This window comes from Rhea pennata, chromosome 4 (genome assembly GCF_028389875.1).
Source record: "Rhea pennata isolate bPtePen1 chromosome 4, bPtePen1.pri, whole genome shotgun sequence".
In the NCBI taxonomy this organism is placed as follows: domain Eukaryota; kingdom Metazoa; phylum Chordata; class Aves; order Rheiformes; family Rheidae; genus Rhea; species Rhea pennata.
Window position 1 is genome coordinate 18,401,467 of NC_084666.1, and position 19,916 is coordinate 18,421,382.

Sequence of the window (19,916 nt, forward strand, 5' to 3'; positions counted from 1 at the left end):
CAAGGATTTTTGCTTTTTCCACTGTTAACAATACTCTCTCTGAAGAGATGGGCCCCAGTATTGCAAACCTAAGAACGAAAGTGCTTGTCTGAATAAATGTTTACAAAATAAGAGTCTGAAGTTGCCACAAACAGGTCCTCCAAGTACTCTGGTGAAAATCAGAAGCAGCTGAAATGCAGTGAAGGAGGTGAAGCTACTGTGAGGTAGAGAGGTAGCTGGTACATGGGAAGAAATGCTTCTAGTGTGTTCAGAGTGTGAGGACAGTACGTCCAGTCCTCGAGGCTGACTGGCCTCTGGTGTCTGCAGCAGACTCCTCTCTCCAAGTGCCAAATCTCAGTGTCACTTCTACATTTGTCCAGCTTGTCACCACACCGCACCTACATTTCCCCTGTTTTGGTACCCAGAGAAGTCATCCCAGGAGCACAGGTCTATAATGCAAAAGATACTGAGCCAGTAGAGTTCTGCTGGTTTCGGTGATCATGGAAGGGCCAGAACAGACTTCCTGGCCATACTTTGACCATAAATCTAAATGGCTTTGAGAAGTGGAATGACAAGTTTCAGAAGATATTGGAAGATGTATCATTGCTACTTACATATAAGATATCGTTCCTATAGCTAAGTAAAAAACATCTGAAAAACATCAGAATGCTATTTAAAGTTTTGTCAGGAATATAAACTGGTAACACCTAAACCTCTAAATAAACTACATAAATGAATCTCTTTATGACTGTTCTCAAACCTCCCCTGTCCCATGTGTAGATAACAGATGCACTGGTTTTGGTAGTGCTTCTAAAATTTGTCACATAATTCAAAATAATTGGAATTGACTGAAATAAAGCTAAATAAATGATGATTGATACTTACTGAGATATTTTTGTGAAGACATGAACAGCATATAAGAACAAGAAGCTGAAGACATATTCCAGTTAAAATGGATAACAAGAAGAGAAAAAGATAACTTGAGAATCTATCTGAAAATAGAATATATAGCATATAGCATACAGGGTAGGCCTAAGACAGAGATTTCATTTCTCCTAGTACTATGATTCCTTAAGGAGATTCCTTAAGAATGACATTGCTGGAGATAAAAACTTGCAAAACCTGCTAAATTTTTGGCACACAAGATTTCTCTTTGTCCCATAATTGCAGATTCTGAGAACTAAATAAGAAAAGATTTGGATTCCACTACAGGTGATGGTCCTACATCTCTTGCTCAGGGAAGCAGCTGCTATACGGTTTGCCAATTTTCAGCACTGCAGGAAGTTAAGCAGATTCTATGGAAATCAAATCCAGAAAGGTTATTTGATCAAGTCTAAGGGCTGATATTAGATTCAAGAATTTTACTACTTAAATGTAAGAAACAGGAAAAGTAAGTAATCTCTGAGCACAACCTTCTGACTTATTCATGGAATATCTAGTGTGGAGACAATTAAATTAATAATACAGGATGAGTTTAAATCTCAGGACCCTAATTAGGACTGGGAGATGGAGCAGAAAACTTTCTTAGAGTGCCCTTAGATTTCCCAGAAGCTGCTGCTCTGCCTCAGGGTGAGACACAACAGCAAAACAGCAATAGGCAAAGCAAAGTCTTTGCTTTCAGGGCCTTCGGTCAGCAGTGAGGAGCACGGCAGAGGCCCAGCATGCTCGTAACTCCACTAGGAGAATAGCTTGATGGCATGGTCCTTTGTGGTGTATTTACATAGGAGGCAAGAAAAAATGATTCTGAATAAATCCGAAAAAGATCACATTTTTAAAAAGTGCAGGGCAACAGGGACAAGTATGGTATACCTACTGGTTAAAAAAAATAGATTATGTTTTGGTATTGCCTCATGTGCATATCCTATGGGGCTGAGAATGGAAGCTTTCAGAGCCAGCTACCACTAAATTAGTTCTCTTATAGACTGAAGGAGCATGTGATTCTTTTCATCAAAGAAAGACAGTTAATTCCAGGAGGAGGAGCTGAACAACATCCTGATTGCCACTTTTCTATCTAAAGCTCTGGAACCCTCACGTAGGCATTCTTTTAGCTAAAAAACACATGAAGAAAGCCCCAAAATCTTCATGATATTTGGGCATGTCCTATTAAAATCAACGAAGATGTGCCACTGACTTCAAAAAAGGCAGGTTTTTCATCCTAAAAGAATAACATCATAAATTCAAGAGCTAAGTGTAGCAAATATCTGGGCTATCTGAATCAAATCTATAAAGGCAGTTAAAATCTGATAAACAGAATTTCTACTTACTCTCTTCTGTCTATCTAAATTTAATTTTGCATTTGCCTTCATATTAGACTAAAGGGCCGTTTTACATTCTGTCACTTTTTAATACTGTTCTGGTGAAAGTAACATTGTCTGTTTTAAAGCTTCCTTAATAATAATAAATATTGTACAGTGACTTTTACTGGGACATCATTATCCTGGACCCGGAGAAACACAGTGACTAAGAGACTACTTTTGCCCTAAAATCTTAGGAAAGTGGCAAAATAAAGAATGTGAAGTGAACTGGATACTAACAAAATTAGTTGTTGAACGTGGATTTCCTGCCTGCTGAGCCAAAGCTCTGTATACTGTACAGTTCACTTTCTGTGCACCTGAATCCAGTGCTCACTGCAAGTATTTTTAATTCCAAGTACAATCACGTATCCGTTGCCCCAATACCTGCAATTGCTAGTAGATAACACGTCAGAGGCCAATACGTCTATAGCCAGCTACTGAGGCTTGCTTGCACAAATTATTCCTGACACCTCTTGTTGTGAGATAAAGCTGGTCTGAACAGGGTCGCAGACACAACAATGGCCCAAATAGCAATGCATATTTCTAGGAATACCATGTAGAGTGCTCCCTATATCAGTGTCTTAGAAAAGAGACCACTGTTAATTCCATTTGGCAGATACAGAACTTGGTCATGGAAAGGTAAATGATCTCACTCAAATATGCTGTTGGCAGAGCACATATTTAGCTCTTAACACGTTCATTTTTCTCTCCTGTAAGGATGAACTTTGTTAGCTCCAAATCCTGGGAAAATTCACTTTCCCACAGTCGCTCACCTCCCTACTGGTGCTCCCCACTTCGTTCCCTGGGAAGTTCTGAGGAGGCTTTGATCAAAGGTTGAGAAGCAATCTTCACAGAGCTGGGGACAGGCTAAAGCATTTGGGCTGTCAAACCACAGACATTAAATTAGGCAGTTGTCAATGCGGAGCCAGTGCAGAGTGAAGCACTGGTATACTGCACTCTTGCAAACCAGATGGAAAGCTTTTCCATATGATAGCTGGGGCTTTTAAAGGTGTGTGGCAGTTAATAAGCCAGCCAGAGAGCCAAAAGGCTAGAGTCTTTTGACTTCTAGTTTCACAACACTTTTACTGAATAATGCTGTCTTCTGAGTTATTGGTTCCTATTTCTTCTGTTATACTCTCCATATCAAATGTCCTTTAAGTACATTTTACAATGGATTGGACTGAATTGAATAAATTTCCTTACTTGAAAGTTAGACACATGAGAATCAGTCAAATAATCTGAGCGAAGAGCAGCTGCATTGATGGCCAGTTAATCTAAAGAATATTGATACTGGATTTTAGACTTTTATTCCAAGGTGAATCCAGGTTTGCCCAAAGCTCGTAATAATCTTGCATGATACCGAAAGGAGACTTGACCTTGATGCTTTGGCACTTTTAAGATTTGCTGGTTTTTATTTGATGATTTATCAGTATTTATTTTTAGCACAGATGTAGATCTAAAGAAATTTCACATCCAAAATCAATTCTATGGAAATCAATAAGGAACTTCAGTCAGTTGACAGTTCCACCATTTTCCAACAAAACCTAGACACTACTGATGTTTAAAATTATCAGGAATTAAAACAAGAAATAATGAAAGAGATCCAAAGTCACCTGGAAAATAGAACAGACCCCCAAGCCCAGCACAGAAACAGCTTTGTCTATAACCTAAAGTTTTGAAGTGTTCAGAATCCATATGGTTGAACTGGACCATCTAGAAGCATTACCAGAAAATATATTTATTTCATTTCTAATTTTGTCAGCTCAGGACACTCACCTGAAAATGTTTGTCTACTTTGTTTGCCTGAATTGCAATGTAAAGGGGAAATAACTTTGGACAAAATTTAATTCAGAATTATGATATTTATATATATACTTCTTGACAAATAAGAAAACCAGTTGCAAGAAATAAAAGGGAAGGTTTTTTTTTTTAAACTCTATTTTCTTGACTGATGAATCAGCTCATCAAAACATTTTAGGCTAAGCTGTGTCTTGCACTGTGCAGTGTTTGTAGCAATTAGAATTAATAATCATCTCATGAACAAAAGGGGTCAGGTGAGAGAAAGGAAAACAAGAGGCGCCTACTCACTGCATTTTTTAAATGGTAACATTCTCACTGATACATTGCACCAGATTTTACTTCTCTGATGTCAGTAATTACACAAAACCAAGACTGCAATAATTTTGCATAACTCAGGTACCAGGCTTTGTGGTGCTTAGTCCAGCTGCAGCAAAAAGTAGCTGCAGTGAGCTGTAGCCACAGAATATATTGTGCTGCTCACATAGTAGATAAACATTTATATTCCTTAGATATAATATATTGATACACATAAAAGTTCTATAATAGAAAATATCTCTACCAGTAGATGTGTTACAATAAATAACTGGCCGGTAGAACAGATGGTATGTACTGTGCATAAAGTGTCAACTCAAAATGACTGATGTAATGCCTTAATATGACTTCTGCTGAAAATACAGCACCGAGCCACAAGAATGGATATTGCGGGTTTCAAAGAACATAGAGCACACATTCCCACCAAAATACAAAAATAACTTTTCTTGAATAAAGAATACCCTTTGAGGTGTTAAGTGCTCTCAACTGCTTTAAGCATTGGTGCTTAAAATCATGCTATTTTTATGTGGTGCTCAATTAGTGACTTAGCACCTACATTTTTCAGAGATAACGCAGAAGTAAGCAATCACTATTATGAAGGCAGTCTTCGGTACACTAGATGACAGTTTTTCCCTAGTGAACACAAACTAAAGTACCTCCACGAAGAGCAGTAAGTCATGAGCTAAATAGAAGTGCAGGGACTGAGTTCATTACTAGCGCTCAGAAAGAAGAATTCAATGCCTGCCAGCAGCTGCAGACTAATTGAAATGAATGTCTTCACTGAAAGCCTTAAGGTCTGTAAATTTGTGACAACTATACATCAGTCTGTCAAACTGCATCTCTGAATCATTTTTACTCTTATGTCTGAAAAGTTTCAAGTTTCTTGACTAACTCCTGAAAGAAATATATAATGAACGTAAGCATTATTTACTACCCAGTCTGTAAAAAGATTTTCACATAGCCCTGTCTGAAACACGGAAAAGTTTCCTCTAAGCCATGCGTAAATGAATGTCAGTGCTTTTGAAATGCAGTAAACAAACTTCTATGTTGGCAAGATTTTTTTAAAACATTTTTCTTCAGTCATCTAAAATTGAGAAAACATTTGATCTGAAGCCACTATTAGTAAATAATAACTGCATTTAAAAATGATGGATTGAGTTAAGTGCATTTTACAGTTTTCTTCAGAAATTATCACTAGATAGAAAAAGATGATTTGCAGAAATCTGTTTGTTGACAGCAGACATGGTATCCAGCTTTGGAGTTTGCTCGCTTGGAGTTTCACTGTGCTGTTGTCTATTATTTAGATTATTCAGGCTGAGCACGTCACAGAAGTTTTCTAACACGGGCAAATATTAGTTTTCAGCTTGCATCATTACTATCTGATTTTCTAGCAATATTCAGAACTTTTTTTTCATTCCTTTTTTATTGGTGTTACAAATTTAATAATTTTCTGTGTGTGAGGCACAACATTTTCCAATGTCATCACTGTGTCTATTTGAAAAGACAAGTTGTTGGCACTCCTTTGCATACGCAGCCTCTGCCTGCCTGCACCACTGCTGTTCACACACTGTTTGTGCAGAGGGATCAGCACCTCAGTAAAAACTTTCAGAATAACAGGCACGTTTCATGCACCGTTACCCTGTAGTGCAACACATTCTCCTTTTTACGTCCAGATTCACGGAGGGATATAAGTCAGATGGTTTTAGTGTTGCTTCATGCTACTCAGCAGAACCAGATCAGAACCTCTAACTGATTTCTAATTTTATTCTAGTGTCTTTTTTTCTGTTGGGTCAGAAACAAAGTGCGTATCTGGAGAGATCCTGCTCTTGTCAAAATTCCCACGCTACATTACCCAAGGCCCCTACAGGCACTTGTCAAACCACGTGGGAACCACAAGCAGCCTGCGTCTCTGCAACTGCACTGACGAGCGGTGAAGGGAAACCCTCCTTCCTGCCCTAGGATTCAGTGCGGGAGGCTGAGCATTTAAGCACATTTAACCTGTAAGCCACTTCATTTTCCAAAATGAGATTTGGCAGACTGATGTGAGGGAAAAAAATACATTTGCTCTACTGTCATTGTTCATCATGCTCAGTTTTTTGGTGTTATTTTTGCTTACTTGTTTTCTTTCAGCCTGTATTAATCTTGAATCTCCATAGTAGTAGTCAGTGTACAACTGAATGGGGTACTCTCAAAATTATATCGTTATGGTTCAGGTTTTACATAAGACAGTGTATATACTTCAAAATGCAAAGCATATATCCAGCCTTCATCTTCTCAACTAAACAAAAATTTGCAAGGGTACAAAAATTATTTATATAGTCAACATTATTTTTATTCACAGTGTACATATATACTTTCCTCAGTCTTGCTCTTCTAAGTGCCACTTACTTTTAACAAATCTATAATTCTTCAAAAGAAATGACATTCACTTTTTTTAAACTCTCACTACACGGGAAAGTTCTCTGGCTACCAGGCTATTATACCAAATGTGGATACAGCTTCCTTGTTCTTTCAGGTACATATTCTTAGCAGATCGCATGTTCTCATGAATGAATGAAAATACCTAATATTTATACCAACAGAATTTGTAATGGTGTTAGAATTCAGTTAAATATTTGTACTTGGCATTTTAGATCAGCCTGCCTAAGCAGGTTCCCTATCATCTGGAAAACTTTCTTAATAGCATTTGATAGGCTCTATCTCTGAATAATCTGCCTGTAACGAGAGCTGGTACTAAAGTGCTCTAGATCATGCTGCTGGGCCTAGCACAGATAATTTTGGAGGGTTTAAAATACATAAAAAGAACATTTATCATAGGAGATCTAGAACTGGTCTTTGAAGATCAGTGTCAAAACTTTGACTTCCTTGTCAGCTAATACTAATGAGGACATAAGATACTGTGTCTGTCTAGCATTCTTTTGAGAATTCTCTTTAGAGAATGCTAGAGTCTAAATTTTGATTATTATAGTGACTTTTTCCCATAAAGAATGTGAAAACCCATATTGCACTTGCATTGAGGTTTTGAAGAGATTGGGCTGCTGTATACAATGTAGAAACTGCAATTAATTCCAAAAAATAGCTAATCCTGTGTATTAAGTTACGTGTCTGATCTGAATTTGGGCAGCTCATATCACTGACTAATAGAAATGTTGGCTGGAAGAGGCCCCTGGAGGTCATCTAGTCCAACTTCCTGCATCAAAAATATCCTGTGACTACTCTTACAGTTGGATATATAGATGTATAGATATATGATTAAATTCAGATGCCACAAACCTTATAATTTTATTTCATACTCTATAGATTGGAAATATATTTAATGAGGTAAAACAAACTCTTTCTCCTTACTTATTTTTTTCTACAAGATATTCACAGAGGAATAAACAAAAGGGAAGGACTTTTCCTGAAAAGGATGGTGAGAGTAGTTAATCTTACCATGCACAACTGTCAGGTGCTCCGGACAATCAACAAATGAGTTTTACAACCTAAAAAGTTCAGCTTTTCATTAAAATTTCTGTGAGACACACAAATGCAACATACAGTAATTCAATGCTGTCATCAAACCATAATTGGAAAATTTTCAATAAATTAGCATATTTTGAGTTATGCACACACTCTTTCTTACACGGATGGGTGGTGTGATGAGAAAAAACTTTGAGTGTACCATTGCTGAAGCTATTTTCTTATTGTCATTGTTTGCCTCATTTACTAGCAGTAATAGGTGTCTTAGAAATGTCGGTTTCCCTATAAATGTCACAATTACAAAGCTTCCAATTTAAAGCTACAGTATGTATCCAGGGACATTTTTACATATGCATAATTTCAATTTACACTTTCTCTGGTATGAGGTAAGGTGAGATAAATGTTCATCAAAAATCTTTTCACATTTACATGAAAATCTAGTAGTTCCCTAACATGGCCTTCCATAGAATTTTTGAGGAGAATATTCAACTAAAATTAAAAGATCATTAACATTTAGCACAGAAGTATCTTGCATGCAGCAAAAGCATTATCTAAGTATTTTTAAATCAGAAATATGCCATAGCTCAGGGGCATTTTTAGAACTGTAAGAGATCAATGGACGAAAGAGAAAGAAAGACCACATGCTGAGCACATGCTTGACAGTCGGTGCAATTTACTGTGAAGTGCCACTTGTACGAGGCCTGCCGCAGAGCCATTGGTTTGAAAGGTTAATGACTGCAGCAATCACAATTTCAGCTTACAAGAAATGGGATGACAGGAAGCCAAGTACAAAATGGAGAGGTCCCCCAGTGACCGCAGCTGAGCAGCCATTCACCAACACCAGGGCGGGCGCACTGTGAAACCAGAGTGCCGGGACAACCGTCGCAGCGTGGGGAGGGCTTAGACTTCCGTTAAGCTCATTTTTCAAGGATAATATGAAAGCCTTAAAATGGCTACATTACTGAATACAGGCATAAATTCTCCCCTGGTGCTTTTTCTTATAACAGTGGTTAGGTCATCTGAAGGCTCTTTTCCCAACTGCCTTGCATTTGCTTTAGTATATGTCCTGTTGTCTTTTAAATGTTGACTTTGGCCACTACCAAAACAATCATTCTTGAGATGAGCAATTTCAACACTCTCTGGGCCTTCTCTGCAATTATACTTTACTTCTTGCTTCCTAGAACATCAGCTGTACTACTGTGCAACTTGAGAGGCTCTGAAAAGCTTTCAGGTAAGTACATATACACAGAGATGCTCTCTGAGAGCTTGCGCCCCACTGCCTGAACTACTGGCTGGCTTGGGAGTGTCATTTTCCTGCACTGGTAAATCAAATCAGTGAAAATATCTCTAAAGGTTTGCCTTTTTTTTTTCTTAATAAAAAGCTTATAGTAAATCAGACTTTGTAAATGTCACTTACACTACAGAAATACACTAATACTTTCCGTTTTGTTATATGAAGTCAAGCAGAAGTATATGCAAGTAACTCGTAGTCATAAATAATAAATAACTGGATGTCAGCTGTGTGAGGTTCTGGCCATCCTCCTCTCAGAACAGACACGGTAAACCTAGAAGGGGTTCAGTCAGCAGGCTGGAATGGGTTCCATATAATGGGAGATCATATAGACAAAAACCTTTAATTAGGAAAAGAAGGGACTACGTAAGAAAGGTGCTAGAGGAATGTAAAACAATAGATGCCCTGAAGAAAATGAATAGGGTAATGGTTATTCATTTTCATTTTCTCATAGCAGTATGAGAAGGAAAGGCAATAGGTTTGAGAGAGAAATCCGTTATTTTTCATAGAAGACATAATTAAAGTACAGAGTTAATTTCTCACATGATGTTGTGGATGTCAAAAACCCTTAATAGGTTCAAAAAGCAATTACGAAAGTTTATGGGAGAGAAGTTGGCAAAAGTATGTAAAATACAAAGACACAGCTATAACTGGCAGCACAGGCAGTACTTCAACAGCAGACTGCTAGGTGACAGCACGCCTAGCATTAGGTATTAGGGGCAGACCTGCTGCATACTTACCTATTCCTTATACCCTTTCCCTGAGTATCAGCTACTGGCCACTGTCAAAAACATGATATTGATTTAGACGGACCTAGTACAGTTTTTCTTCTGTTTCATCAATTGTTTTTTCTTTCTTTTGATTGGGACTTATTTCTTCCTGCTATGCTTGCATGAAGACAGAGAAAAAAATGTACATACTAAAAATGCTATTGAAAATACACAGAAAACAATTTCACTGTTCTTATTCAGTACTTTAATACCTAAAGCATTAAATATTATAATGTGGAGATACTCAAGTTCTTCAGAAAGGGATGTGATTTATTTGTCTACATACTATCACTATAGTATACATGGAGTCTTATCCATTTCCTCCAGCTTTGTCATTGGAATTATTATTAATTGCACTATTACTGACTCATTATCTTATACTACAATCTAACTGTGGCAGGCATCCTATTTTTTCAGACTGTATGTAAGGATAGAGGTACCATCTTTTCCTTCTCTAAAGGAATAGACAATCTGTGGTTTTACAGCGGGGAAGATGTTATATGTGAGACTAGCATTTTCACATTGGTATAGTTTAACTGGTGCAGCTGAAGTAGCTTAACTTCTGCATTTGATTTCACATGATCAGATGGTCAAATATGTAGCAGTATTTGTTCTGTGGTTCACTGGTGATACAGATAATGGCCAACAGTAACGCATGCACGGGCTTGCCCAGGACACGATTCTGTTGAATTAAGCAGAGCACATGTAATAGCGGTGCCGGCTCATGCCATCCATTCCACCTTCAGGACCTCTGTGTTCCCCACAGTTCTCGTGAGCCCTTGCCAGGGCTAACGACATTGCACTGCAGGGTGCTGTAAATTCAGTCTAACAGGAATGTAACACCACTAGAGCTACAGCAAGCTGCCATCCCTGTCATAAGTTGGCTTGTTTTATACTGTTATTGAAGAAATAGGAAGACATTCCTAGGCAAACATTAGATGAAATGCATAAAGCATAAAGGTAGACTCCACACAAGGTCTGAAAGTGCCACATTGAAGATGCCCTGCGTGTACGCCGATGTGTTTCGTTAAGCCTTCTCTGTGGAGTTTCCTTTGCAGAGGACTGGCTAAACAGAAGGCAAAGCACATAAGGGAGGAGATTTTGGCAGGACAGTGTTGAGCTGGACCAGAAAGAAGGGACACAAGAAGGGAGGTGGCCTGAGGTATGAAAAAAGTGAACTATTGGGCAGTGTTGGGGGAGGCTATTTAGAGTGCAAACTGTGGGAAGCACTGTAAAGCCATCCAGGGTCAGCACCCATCAAAGGTGCTTCAACTGCATTTGATAAAAACTGAACGGGTGATAGGAAGGATGAGCTAACCAAAACAGGCAAGATGCTGGTAGAGCTGAGGCAGACCTGCCCCATCCATGTTCTTAGGAGATTAGGGAACTGTGAACTAGCACCAGGTTTTGCAATAGAAACTGATAAAACAAAACAAACCCAAACTCAACTGAAACTTTTGAAATCATTCGTTTCTGAATTCTAACATTTGAGCTAAAGATTGCTTTAAATTGGTTTACTTTTACAACAGTCACCAGCCCTGGGCATGTTTCACAGCATTTTTTTAAAGTAGTTGATAATCTTGTAATCATATTGAGCACAAAAACCCGACATTCATGTTCATTAACTCTAAATATTCAAAGATATTTATACTTGCATATCTTGGATTACCATGTACTGATAAGGAAATGAAACACCTGAATAAAGACGTATCACTTTGTATTACTATCAAAACTGCTTTGATGTAGGTAATCCGTCTAAGAATACAAAAGCAGACAAGGAGCTGGAATTCACCTTTTAAAAAGATGGCAAATTTTAATCAATTAAAATACTTCCATATAACCTATTCTCTTTTTCCATACCACATTTTACACATAGAAATAACAAGGGCCTTCATTTCTGAGACTCTTAAAAAAAAATATTCTTAGAGAAACAGACAGAAGTCTTATTTTATCCACTATACTTAGCACATTTCTGCCTTAGATAATTAAAGGCATAAGTTCATGATTTGCAATACCTAGGGAATACTGTCATTAACAAGGGAATGTTTTCTGAATGTGTTAGTGCCCTGAGGAAATGAAAAGCTTTTAAGAGCAATCACTGTTAATCACTAAAATGTCAACATTATATTCCTTCTACTACTGGGGATGATATATAGCCAGGACGTGTTAAATAACTGTATTTTACTTGCAGTGTGATTGTTCTACAAAAATGTGTTTTAAAATCTTTTTGCATGGTCTTCTTTCACTACAAAATATCTGATACCTAATACCTGGTATTTCTTCTTGTCTAGCTATTGAAAACGTACTATCTGAGTCTGTAATTGAGCTTCATTGTGTTTTGTTTTGTTTATGCTTTGTTGCACAATTTCATTTATATAGTAAATGCCAAGTGAAGTCCAAAAGAAAAGCTAAATCAAAAGGTGAAAAATGCAATAAAATTTATTTTTACCTTCAGCTTAGCAGGCTACTTAGCACCTGGAAAATTGCTGTACTTGCAACTGAGTACACAGAAAACATTACACTCATGTTCTGCAAGTAATTGACATTCTCCAATTTTTTAAAATATCAGATATTTTATATCCAATTTTAATCCAATTTTCACCTCTATGTGAGGTGTTAATCATATGAAAGACAGCAGAATAGAAACTGCTTTTTTTTTTTTTTTTTTTTTTTTTTTTTTTTTTTTTTAATAGAGCAGCTTGCGTATAGCATTAGTAATACCAGGGGCAGCTACTCCCTTATGTATAATGGGGTCCAGTCCTGCCAGAAGTTAATAGTACTTAGCAAAATCTGTGCCTTATTCCCCTGCTGTGTCATGGGCCACGGACACCTCTCATGCTAGCATCAAGCCCAGTACTCCAGGACAAGAAGCACGTGCTGGAAAAGGAGGTATACTGCACTGCTGCACTGGGAGTCCTCACGGGGGGTCCCTGCCAAATAAAAAACATTGGCCCTGCCCATAGAGCCTATATATCACTAGTAAATCATAAATAATGACTTTCTGTAAATGAAGCTGCCAAGTTTATAGACTTGTGAAGCTAGAAAGTACTGAAGAGATCATCTGTTTCCCACCTAACTAAAAATTCCTATAATGCAACCCCAATACTATATTCAATCTTTCCTTGATCAAAGTCCTACTTTTCTAATTATTCTCTTCTGGCTGCTTTCTAATTCAACTGCATCTTTTGAACATTGAACAGCCCAGCTGTAGATTCGTTGTTTCCTCACTTGACTGGACATGCAATATTTCACTACTTGAGCTCCACTGCACTTCCATGAGCTCCACTGCCAGTCAATTTTTATACTACTGAAATTTCAGTGGCCTATCCTCCTGTAAATGTACAATATATTCACAAAGAAAGTGCTTACGTTCTTGAAACCTCTATATAAGATTTGAAGTTCCTTCTTTGTGAATTTACTCTGTGCTTCCAGGAGTTCCAGAGCTTCAGGTCTATGTCGTACTGTGGCCATTTCCATTTCATCTTCTACAGTGTCTGCAGGATACAAAAGACAGAGGACAAAAAAGCTCAACAGAAATATAGGATGTAGGGAAAAAAAAAAGAAGAAGAAGGAAAGAAGAAGAAGGAAAGAAAAAAAAGAAAGAAAGCAAGCTAAACAACATTCTTTGTAGAGAATGGCTTTTACAGTATTTAAGAAAATTAACATTCATTTTGAGCTCACTGGGAAAGGAAATCTATCTATTTCAGTGGCTGCACACAGCACAGAGCATAGGTTTTGATCCAGTGTTCTGGATGTTATCACAACATCAGTATAAATAATAATAAACTCAATGGTGAATATTTTACAAGAGCATGCATGACCCACCTAGTATGACTTTTGTTTCCACAACTCTCTGGGCAAAGAAAATGATTATGTATAACAATTTGGCATTGTGTATGTCCACAGTACTGGCAATTTTCCATTGACTGGTTTATGGACAAGAGTTCACTGCATCAGACTGGAATTCTTAATGTTGTCCTTTTATTGTGAAGTTGAACTTCAGAAACCATGTAAGACTGATATTGCATGTTTACCAGTAGGCCTTACTGTGAGTATGGTATAAAGCACCAAGGGCAAATACGATTTTTCACAGTGTGAGGCGTGAGTGGAACATATATAGACTTTAGTGACCTCATCATTAGATAAGGCCTTCAAGGCTTTCAGATGAATGTGGCCCTAAAAGAAATGAGAGAGAGCAAGAAATTTATTCCAGGTAGAGTTTTAAATGTGAAAGTTGAACACAATCGCAGCTAAAGGAACTTACAGTATGGACATTTCATACGGGTTACCCGACATATACCTGATCAAAAATATGAATGTATGCATTTATTTTAAAGTATTCCCTACTTAAATATAGCTTCTGTAATACCAAGGGCTAATTTAACCAAATTACTTTCTTCTTGTGGTATAATAGTTGTAGGAGCTATAGAAATGTAATTTGAGCCAAGTCAAGCATGCAGAAATTTTCACTTCTACAAGGCAGATGATATGCATTGTATTTCATCAGTGTGTGCAAACACAGTCTTAGAAGCAAGTTGTATTCAGTTTAATTTTCATAAGAACACATTCATAAAATACTCTATTAAAACAATATTACAGTTTGAGATCACATATTTTTGTTTGTTCCACTACAATGCAGTACTAATAACTTTCAGCTGCTTGGGAGAAATCTGGCACCAGGAGATACAGTTCAATCAAACAAAAAATCCAACAGCCTTTAAATATATACACGCAGAGTATATATACAATTCAGATAAATCTTCACAAAATTATAGGACTTGGTCTTATCTCTTGCAAAAGAGATGTTGCTGTTGGCACTCATCTCATGGATCTAAGGATCAAAGAAGTATTCAAGGTGTGAAAAGAAAGAAAACAGCTGTCAGATTTTGGGACCCACAGCCTGGGAGGTGTCCAGCAGAGAATGAATGGTTCAATAGCAGAGGCAGTGGGCAACCAAAAGATTATGTATTGATTATTCCCATTTTATAGGCTTAACTAGGGAAAGAGAAATCAACATTCTGCAGCAAGTTTCAGGCCAGTATATTTCTCATGTAGGCACACTACTGCAGTGCCAGTGTCTAAGTGGCTTCCTAAACCACTGGCAATGGTCTGTGAAAGAGCCAAGAGTTGAATTCAAATAGCTTGATCCGCACTTTATGGATTTAACCTTTAGATCGTATCTTTTTAAAACATGAATAATTTTTCTCAGGGAACTACGGACCTTCTACTTTGCAATCAAATACAGAACAGAATAGATAAAACTACTTTCTAAACTCTCAGTAAATGTCTGAACTGAGTTTATCTAACTACCGTTCTGGGTGAACCTTTGGAACAGTCTTTACCCCACGCAAATCAGCTTCCTCAAACATCCTAAATGCTACTGCTCTGAAAACAGCTTGCAAACAGTTATGCCCTTCAAAATGCACCGACACCTGTATCCTGGGAAGGATGCAGATTCCAAAATCTGACCATATGCTAAGCAAGAGTATGTATACAGATCTGCGAGTATAATACTTCGCCAGTGTGACACATACATATATTACTTTTATATTTACTATATATATTACTTTTACTTTCCAGAAAGTACATAAATTCAGACAATTGAAATGAGTACAAAGGAATAAGCTGAAACAGGTATTTCTGATAAACTATACAGTAATTTGCATATACTACTGTATCAGTTTTCCATAGTCTTTTTATATAGGCATGTGTAATGTTAACTGATCTAGGTGTTCAAAAGTTTTAAGTTACACAGTGTAACTCTTTTTTTCCCTTTTTCTTCCATTCTTATTTTTTTTAGTTTCCTCCTAAGAGAGCATTGTCTCTCAGGATGGATGTGCCTCAATTTCTTTTGGTTTACAACTTCTTGTACTAAATCTCAAGACAGATTAGGTACCTCAGGAGCATGAACTCGAAATATTTAAGACAATGTGACTGATAAATGAGTAAGATCTGTTGCTTTTACCTTTACAAAATTAACCAGGGTCATTTAATAGTTGTAATTACAAGTGGAAGCCAAAAAGGCATGGCATGAGATATTATGAAAATGAGCCTCATAAATGCTTTATGGCTTCACCTAATTCTTGGAACATATTTTCTCCTGACAGCTTTCTTTAAGTACATTTATTTTTCTACATTAAAGCTGTCTCTTTTAAAACTTTTTAGCTTACACTCAATTCAGAGAGATTTATTAAATGAAGAAATAGAGCTCTAATCCCGTTAAGTGACTTGTTGGCAGATGACATAATAAAATGTAAATTTCATCACTGAACCAGACTGCAAACTCCTAGAAGACTCTGTATTTCATGACTCATCTCTGAGAGATGTGTTAGTTTTTCTGGCCCTGTACTTTGACTTTTCCTAAGTCATTATTTATCTGTGTAAGCATTACAGAGAAGAACCACTGCAGGAGGAACTGAACTTGATATTTTTCATTTATTCTGACAGAAGGTATTTTCCAAATCAGGATCACTCGCACTCTTATCTTAGAATATGCATTGAGTATTGGCTCACAGGCATATTATACCAAGTTTTTTCTTTTTCCTTTTTCTTTTTTTCTTCATAGTTTACCGCAGATGAGTAAGGACCATAAGGATTCTCATAAAATCCCAATCTAAATACTATCGGGAAAATCCACCTCTCACAACTTTACATTGACTTTATGATATTTGCTATTATTTTTAAAGGGCCAGTATCTGAACTCAGAAGATTATAAGAATATTTCAGCTCTCATATTTAAAAAAGAAAGTCTCAACACTCTGAGCTGAAAAGAGTGAGTCTGGAAAATTCTACTCTTAAATATAAAACTGGAATAAAGCTGGTTCAGGGTTAAGAAGCAGTCTTCCTAGTCTGTGGAAGGTCTAGTACAGTTCTTGAGCCACATTTTAATTATCCATCCAGGGTTTATTTTGCAAAGTTATTAACATCTTTCTCTCGAGTTTTTAATTGATTTATCTTTTATGTTCATTATATAGTCCCTAAAGTCCCTATTATAATGTCATGCTGTAGATACACAGCTACATTTCTTTTTGACCAACTGTAAGTCAGCACTGAGTGCATATCCTAAACTGACTAAAGAATCAACTTGAGAATAAATAGGGTTGCAAAGACACTTCTGTTTTACATGCCAACAATTATTTGTGATGTAAATGCCTATTGTTTAGATATATAGACTTAACTGGAAATGAGAATGCTAGGCCTCCATTTGTGAAACATCTGGCTACTTAGAGAGACATCTACAAGCTTTTCAAGAAGCTAAATGAATACACACAGCACATGTAAGGCTAGACATAAAGATCAGACAATGGGATATCGAGCACAATATCCTTGTTATACACAGTATATCCTTGGTAATACACATTTCTGTTGTGTTTTAATGGTTCAGTAAAAGTGTAGAAGAGCAATGATGAGGATGGCTTTCTGCTGATGAAAAGATTCAGGATAGCAGTCTTATCACACTCTGTTTCTGCAGTCTCTTACAGATATAAATAATCCACAATAAGATCACCATGAACTTCTTTATAATGTGCCAGTTATCCTGATTAAAATACTATCATGTTCATGAGTCATTTGCACCTTTTGGTTTCTGTCTACACACATTTGGCTACAGCTACCCAGACTGGAAGAAATTCTATGCTTTAAATATGCAGTGAAACCGTGTGAAGAGACACGCATTTCCAAACAGAAGTTTTATAACTTCTATAGCATTAAAGAAAAGTAGCAATTTGTCATTTCCATTCTCTAGTGTTACAGCCTCAGAATGTTAAAAGTTTAGTGATCTTTTGAACATAAAGGCTAGCATATGTCAAGCAAAAGAGAGAAATATATATATATTCACTCATCAATATAGTACACAAAATATTCTTACAGTTGTCATTAATTAGCTTTCCTCCAGTTAAACAGTAAAGACCGTTTTGAAGTATATTTGTGATAGGAGCTATAAGCTCTGAACATTTCATAGTTCATTAAATGACAAAGTGGTAAAAACCACTGCAAAAAAAAAACAGATAATGGCAGTTGGAGAAGCACATCCAAAGTCAGGCCTCAGTTCATATCTGCCAAAATCATGCACATGCATTTCCTGCCACAACTCCCAAAGTATACCCCCTCTACCCATTTAATAATTGCATGCACACACTTTTCCCAAACCACTCTTGAATCTGGTCCCATCTCTAGCATTTAAGTATCTACTTTAGCGTTCAAGTAAACAAGCATAGCAAGTCAAACATAGAAATGCTTACTCTGGATTTTTATTATCTTAACAAAATACTTGTTTTAAAAATATTCTCTTTACAATTTCTAAAGAATTCACATTATGTTGTTATCATTGTAGGTATTGCTGACTTCCTTCCTAGTACATTAGAATATGGTTTGTCTCATACTAACAGAAATTAAATAGCACATTTTGTAAAAATTGGACAATAACATTAGGTATCTACAGTAATATTCTCATTTATTGCAGCATTTTATTATTGACTAGCGCAGAGCAAAATGATGATTGTATCTTTGCCTTTTACTACTTGGTTCCCAAATATGAAACATTTGATGCAAGTTTTATTTTGACTTTCCTCCTGGCTTATAACACACTTTCAGCAAGAAAATGCAGGCTTTTCATGGTCAAAGCTATTAAGGCTAATATTCTAAATATTTTTGTGTTGCCTGTGCAGAAAAAAATAGTTGCATTAGGTCTGCAAGGAACAAGGACATATTGCTCTCCAAACACCTTCAAATAGAACAAAACTTCAATTCCTTTTTAGTCTAGCACTAACTATATTACTCAGATCATTTAGTTGAAAGCAACTTGTACTTAATGAATTACTATCAGCTGTCACTGCAGGAACTGCTCTTTTTAAGCTACCCTGTTTTCAAGTAAAACACATCAACTGAAGCTACCATGAAAGCTGTCACTGTGCATCCACACCTGCAGTGTCTTTCATCTTTGAGATCTCAAATAATTTATAAAGGTGAGAAAGTTCCACAATCTTCTTTATGGAGGAACATATGGAAAAAAAGTGAAGTAGGGAAGCAGGATGAAAGCCTGGATTTATTCCACCTAACTCTAGACACTTAATAAGAGGTCTGCGTTAGCAGCAAGGTTGCCTCAGGTTGCTCCATAATCACCGAGGACAGGTAATTGCTCTTGGACATATTTTTTACCTTTGAGTGATCGGCATGCTTTATCAAGAACAGTATACAGGAAGAATACGGACCACTCAGATTCTAGTTTTAGATGCTCAGAGAAGCACCCAGAATTAAGCCAAATTAAGCTAGGTTTAATTGGTTCCAGAGGGATATTTTAAAATCAATTATTTTAAACTATCAGCATTTTATAAAAGACATTATTGTTATTGCTATAATTTATCTCTATGTATGTATTTACATATGTAATGTTCCTATGTGTAATGTGTCTGTGTATGTATGATCTATGTATGGATCTATCTGACTATCTATCTACCTTTCCATCCATCCATGTCAGCTACCCTGGAAGAATTTTATTTCCTGACAGGATAAGGTCCAGACATTAAAGGAAATGTCAGTGTGCTTTACCTCTACACTTACCCACTTTTTTTTCAAAATCATTTTTATTTTTCCTACAGACACACATATTAGGTCTTGGTCCCTAAATTGTTTGGTGTTACATAGTCAAGATTTGCAAAGCCATGCCTTTCCTCTCACACCAGCACTGCTGACACAATCCTATGTATCAGACATCAAGAACACACAGACATGTGCACACACGTATTCAGAAAAATAACACTCTTCAAAATGAGAATAAGTATTTAGCTTAACCAGTGAATCCCTTCTCAGCTAGCTTGCAGAGCAGACGTCCCAACCCAGCAGCTCCTAACTGCAGTCCATGGCACTGGTGCCTCGCCACCAGGCTATGCACGAACGTTTGTGTCATCAGCCCGCAAAGCTGTTCATCACTACCTTTTAAACCTCCGCAGAGCACACAATTTCCTTGGCAGAGATCTCAAATGAGCAGTTAATGAAAATATAATTTTTGACACA

General features: G+C 36.9%; 1 protein-coding gene across 4 annotated transcripts in view; it reads right to left on the reverse strand.

Moving 5' to 3' along the window:
* KCNIP4 (potassium voltage-gated channel interacting protein 4) overlaps positions 1-19,916 on the reverse strand; it is a 205,691-nt gene that overhangs the window by 35,959 nt on the left and 149,816 nt on the right. For all 4 annotated transcript variants that reach the window (XM_062575389.1, XM_062575390.1, XM_062575391.1 and 1 more), the window contains one exon: positions 13,275-13,399. In XM_062575389.1, the coding sequence (XP_062431373.1) occupies positions 13,275-13,399 (125 nt within the window). The remainder of the gene's footprint in view (positions 1-13,274; positions 13,400-19,916) is intronic.